Source organism: Phlebotomus papatasi, chromosome 2, assembly GCF_024763615.1.
Source record: "Phlebotomus papatasi isolate M1 chromosome 2, Ppap_2.1, whole genome shotgun sequence".
NCBI lineage: Eukaryota > Metazoa > Arthropoda > Insecta > Diptera > Psychodidae > Phlebotomus > Phlebotomus papatasi.
In genome coordinates, this window is record NC_077223.1 from 98,082,476 (window position 1) to 98,088,567 (window position 6,092).

At 35.1% G+C, this 6,092-nt stretch overlaps 1 protein-coding gene across 1 annotated transcript; it reads left to right on the forward strand.

The window, feature by feature from the left end:
- Positions 1-402: 402 nt before the first annotated feature.
- Positions 403-2,403, forward strand: LOC129800327 (RNA exonuclease 5-like). Its single transcript, XM_055844642.1, has 2 exons — positions 403-470; positions 536-2,403. Exon 2 carries the CDS (start codon positions 541-543, stop codon positions 2,317-2,319), a length of 1,779 nt encoding a protein of 592 aa, XP_055700617.1. The 5' UTR covers positions 403-470; positions 536-540; the 3' UTR covers positions 2,320-2,403.
- Positions 2,404-6,092: the final 3,689 nt, after the last annotated feature.

The window sequence follows — 6,092 nt, forward strand, 5'->3', positions numbered from 1 at the left end:
TTGCATTATTGAGGGATTTTCATGCAATTTACGTTATATATAAGTGTGTAAACTCAATATCTATACACACATGAATAAAAAATCTTTGCATTTCAAAAAGTTTGTTGCCCGAATTTCTGTCTAATTCGGCTAACATTTCGGTCCCATATGCCCGAATTTGAGAGAGTCTACTGTATTTCATCTTTTTTAAAAATTTTATTCTAACTCTACAAAAAAAATTGTATTATATTTGCGAGACGTTGAACAAATTCAAAAAATCTATCCGGATTGCAAAGCGGGTACTGTAATTGCTGTAAAAAAATAATAAAGGGCGAAGAGATAGAGGAAGCCACTAATAATAAATTACATAACTCATTACAGGCGAAAGTGCTTATGCTGCAAGGGTTTCATTGCTCCAGCCGGGTTTTTCGATGTTTCATACTTCAGTTGACAGTTGTTTGTTTACATCCAGCACGTGCTCGCTAATTTTGGTAAGAAAATTTTTAAATTTCTTCAATTTAGCAATATTTTCACCCCCAATTTTGCATCTTTGCAGAAAATATGACTCCTGGACCTCCTGCATCTTCTTTCCGAGAAAAATCATCTGCTGTTTCGAAGAAAAATCTTATAAATTCTGATGGTGAAACAAACCACTCCCCGTCCAAGAAAGTAAAATTGAATGAAAAGTCCATAGCACTGCGGAGGGCCAAAGAATTGCGCAAGAGAGAAAAGAAAAAGGCACCAAAGGTGAAATTGAATAAAATTGGTGAGGAATCAGTACTCACAGTATGTGCTAAGGAGAGAAAATCAATAATTTATGAAGATCTTCGGCATTTGCTGTCGAGCTCTCTCCTGGGCAAGTTGTCCCCGGATCCGAATCCTCGCTGGTGTAACTTGGAAAAAATGGAGAAAATCTCCCAGACAGTGGTATTGATTGTGGAAGGTTTGACACTAGGACATTTTAGCAAACATCGACAATCCTTTCCTTTGTGCAAAGAGATTTTTCTCTCAAGGATTGACACACTAATGCCAAATTGTGGCCATGGCCAGGTATTTCAGGAGCTTGTAGAAATCCCAATTAGTGATGGGAAGAAAAAGGAACTATTAGAACAGCATGGAAGCCTGGGAAAAGCCCTAGAAGTGGAGAGTTTCTTGATTGAAGAAGAGAGGGCAGAAATTTATAACAGCCGGGAAGTTAAGGATAACTTTTCTCGAGTAAAATTGCTTCTGTCACCATTGCAGATGATCGATTCTAAATTCCCACTTCCCTTCAAAGGAGCCGCCTACACTAAGAATTATGTCTTCACGAAGGATACTTATGCTCCTGTTACATCAAAAAGTCCCATGTTTGCTTTGGATTGCGAAATGGTGATGACATCCTCCGGGGTCACAGAAGTCTTCCGGCTGTCCATCGTCAATGAGGACTGTGAGAGTGTGTATGAGACCTTTATTCGTCCACAGCGTTCGGGAATTGACTACGAAACGGGTTTTTCGGGAGCTACGGCGGATCTAATCAAGTTTGCCTCGAAAAGTCTCAAGGAAGTTCAGAATGACGTTCGTAAGCTCCTTTCACCGGACGCAATCCTCGTGGGACATAGTTTGGATGTCGATTTAGAAGGTCTAAGCATGATACATCCCTATGTCATTGACACAAGCATCATTTACAATGTTAGGGGAGATAATAAACGAACCAGGTTGCAGGAATTGGCTAAAATGCATCTAGGAGAAACAATCCAGTCCAATTCCCTGGGACACGACTCCATCGAGGACAGTATCACTTCCATGAAGTTGGTAAAGTTAAAGCTATCAAAAGGCTTGCAATATGGAGATGTCCTTCTGGGAAAACTACAAGATACAGGATTTGACATAAATTCCTTAGGAGGCTTGATTCCAGTCACTGATGACAAAATCATCTCAGAAAATCTTTTTGGGCATCTCCTGGCCAAGAAATCCAATGCAAAAGTCAGCATTGTCGCTTCTGAAAACACTGCGCTGAACTACGAGAAGTTCATTCCCAAGCAATGGAGAGGAAACGAAAGAATCTCCATTAGCATAAGGAAGAACAATAAAGCAGCAATTGTGAAATCCTGCAAATCTCTCCCGGATGCTACTTTTAGCATCACTCACCTTGCCCTGGATGACAATCACTTGGCAGCGGATCAAGTAGAACCGACTCTGGATAAAGTTGATCAATGGATTGATCAAATCTACAATTCTGTGGCCGTTAATGGACTCTGCCTTGTGATTTTTAGTGGATCCAGGGAGTCTCGCAGTGGTCTCTCTTTCGTAGAATTTCGCAAAGTGGAATCCATCAACAGAGAACAGTTTTTATCAGAGTAAGGTAAGAATTTAATACCATTTAATAAAAATATTTGTTATCAGAAAGTTTTTTTTGTTTTTAAATAAATTTATCTCCAAAATATTTATCGCTATCTCGTCACAAAAATATTTTAAAAAAAATGAAATAAAATATTAAATTGTTGATAAAAACTACGAGGAAAAAAAATTCCATGTTAAGTCGAGACACAGAACAAAATGCTGATTTATGGTTCTATTCCAATGAAAAATGAAAAGGGGAAAAATCTTTCTCTTGAACTTCTTTTTTATCACATGACAGTTCTTAAGTGCTTCTACATTATCGACTTTTATTGTGTTGGTTCCTGTCACGACTGTTTAGTGATTTTAGATTTACAGTAGAGTTTCTCAAATTTGACTCACTCCTCAAATTTGAACAATATTTTCAAAAACGTAACGGAATTCATGTAAAATTCACTTTTCCTAAATTAAGGAAAACACCTTTAGAGAATTTTATCAATTTAATTTGTTGTTAATTAGGCGGAATTTGTTAAAGAAATTGATATAATACGACAATATTGAGGAAACACCAGAGAAATATAGTTCTACAGTAGACTCTCTCTCAATTGTGCATTTGGGGCGAAATGTCATCCGGTTTATCGATAGATTTGGGCGTCAAAAACTTTGTAAATTCCACAAAAGCGCTCAATTATAAAGAATCACGATAAAATAAGAAGAACTACAGCGAATTTGAGCAAATTAGCTTCATAATTAAGCGTGAAAATTGTCAACAAAATTTTTTGCCCGATTGAGAAAGAGCCGATTGAGCGAGAGTCTACTGTCTACTGTAATTCAGACTCCATGCACAATTTCTTTTACATAACCTCATATTTTACATTTTGAATGCAACCGTCGTCCAAATTTAAGGAACTCGACTGTAGAACACGGCAAGGACTGCGGAAAACAGTCGAGACAGGAACCTACACAAACAAAAGTCGATAATGCAGAAGTACTTGAGAACAGTATAGTGTTAAGAACAAAGTTCAATGGAAATATTTTCACTTTTCATTAAAATGTTCTTAACACTTTTCTTTCTTCTTAAAATTTTTCCCAAGTCCTTGCCGTATTCGAAAACCATCAAACAGTCGAGTTCAATTTTAATTGGTATAGGTAGCACCATTAACCCTGAACTGAGCTCAGTAATGACGTAAATATGGTAAATATGTGCCTCGGCTTACCGTTTATTCAATGTACTAAAAAGACTAAAAATAATGGAGGAAAATAATTTATTTCGTTTTACCAATGAGTTATTTTTTTTACCGATTATCGGTTCAGAATTGCCTTGAACTATATGAATCAGTTACAAAAGATCGCGCAACAGAGCTATTAGTAAATAATCGGTTCTTAACCGGTTAATTTCCGGCACAAAACCGATTAAAATTCTTTCTGTCTGTCGTATATTGCAAAACCTTTCCATCGAACTGAACACCACCTCATTCGGTTGAGAAATACGCTATCTAGAACCTCTTGAAACTGTAACCTTGGAAAAGCAGAAGGAATCCTTGAATTGACTTATGGGGGAGGAGTTTGGCCTCTATGTCTTATGGTGGCCTGATAGCTAGACTGATCAAATGGACAGAGAGACCAGATGGACCAAGAGCATGACGTCATTTCTTAGAAATCATCTGAAACGTAAAGATATGTTGAAAAAAAATTGTGTCCATTTTTCTTTCAACACTGTTTTCTCGGTTGTTCGGCCAGTAAATGAAATTTGATCAATAAAAAAATATAAAGCAAAAGATGGCTCCGGCACACCTTTTAGATCAGGAAAATTTCATAAAGTCGAAATTCGGATCCCCTTCTTTCTCACATATTTTGCATATGACTATATTCTTTCGCATACCAAATTCGATTGAGCTAAATTGAATTTGGAGTGATGTTTAAGAGAAGAAGAGTGTTAATATTTTCGAACTCAAAATTGGACTGAAGTAAATTTAATTTGGTATGATGTTCAAAAGAAGAAGATGAGTGTTAAAGAGTAGGATATACATATGCAAAACTTTTAAGAAGGAAAGGGATGTGAATTTCGACTTTACGAAATTTTTGCGATCTTAATGGCTCTGGCACATCTTTTAAATCAGGAAAATTTCATGAAGTCGAAATTCGCTTCCTTTTCCTTCTTATACGTTTTGCATATGTCTATCGCATTCTTTCGCACTCCAAATTCGATTGAGCTAAATTGAATTTGTTGTGATGTTTAAAAGAAGAAGAAGAGTACGAAAGAATGAGATAGACATATGCAAAGCTTATGAGAAAGAAAGGGATATGAATTTTGATTTCATGAAATTTTCCTGATCTACAAGGTGTGCCTGATCCATAAAGATATGCAGAAGCCATTAACCCTTTAACGACGAGACACTTTTTACGGACCGAAAATCAATAATAAAAATTAAACCGATAAACAAAATTTATAAAACGTTTTACATCTAACTTTGGAAAGTTCAACAGAGTTTGATTCGGTGCATTTTTTACCTCTACGTGCAATATAGGGACAAAAATACCCCGAAACTTTAAGTAATTTTTCTGACAATAACAATGAAAAATAATTTTCAGTCTAATGAAAAATATTACGTATGAGTAATGTTATTTGTTATTCCCAAAAGGGTTTTGCTTAGAAAAAATTGGAAATATAAAAAATAATTAAAATCATTTTTCAATATGTGAATTTAAAAATTCGCCATTTTTAAGCTTAAATATTTAGTATATAGCAAATAACTGTAGACTGGCAAAAAATATCCTAGATTCGTTCAACCTTCTGCTTTGCAATTACGTACAAACATAAAGAAAAAATAACTTTAGGTAGTCAGGAAAACTTATTTTCTTTATGGGACACCGGTGTTCCAATCGTCCTTAAAGGGTCAAGATCGTTAAGATCATTAAAAATCGATCTTTAAAAGCAGACTCGTATCTTCGATACTGATATTTAATCATTGTGTCAAACTTCTTCAATTATTAAAACTTAAATATCCAAATTACACAAAAAAAGAAGCTGAAATGGAGAATTCAAACATCTTTAAGTTTTCTTTAAGTTGAAATCTGGTTAAGAGAAACCTTTTAAACCTTGAAACTTTAAACCCTTTAAAGACAGAGAATTTTAAAGCAAGATTGAAATAGATAGAGCATTTATTACTCATTAGTCTTTGTCTCTGAATTAGAAATCTCTAATTTTGACACTAAAATCTTTGAATGTTCTCTATCTTCTTTATCTCTGAATTGAGAAAATTAATCAGTTGGTACTGTTTAGTATATTCACTGAGAGAAATCCAAAAAAGTTAAAATAACATTACGAAAATGTTAATTTTACCCTGCATTATTGATCCGAAATCGGTGTAAATATTATGCTTTTAGGTGTATTAGGTGTTAAAGTTACCCTTTTCCATGTTAATTTTACCCTTAAAAAGAGGTAAAATTAACATTAAAAAATGTTGATATATTTTTTACACATAAAAATGTTAAAGTTATGAGGAAAAAAGTTAATCGCACCCCCGTATTTTTCTCAGTGTTAATATTGGCTTGATATCCTTAAAATTGAATACCTGAAGTAGTTTAATTTTCTTGTATTATTTGTTTTGCATTCGGGAGCTTAAGACACTTCTTCAATGCCATTGAAGTTCAATCCGGCGTATATGAAGTTCGCCGGCGTTATTCTGGTTCGTGATGTGATTCATCCACGATCAGCATAGAGTATAATGGTGGAGGCTGTCCGTGTATAAAGCCCAGTCGGGTGAGTACTCGTGGTTTAGTCCACATTTCCTCGT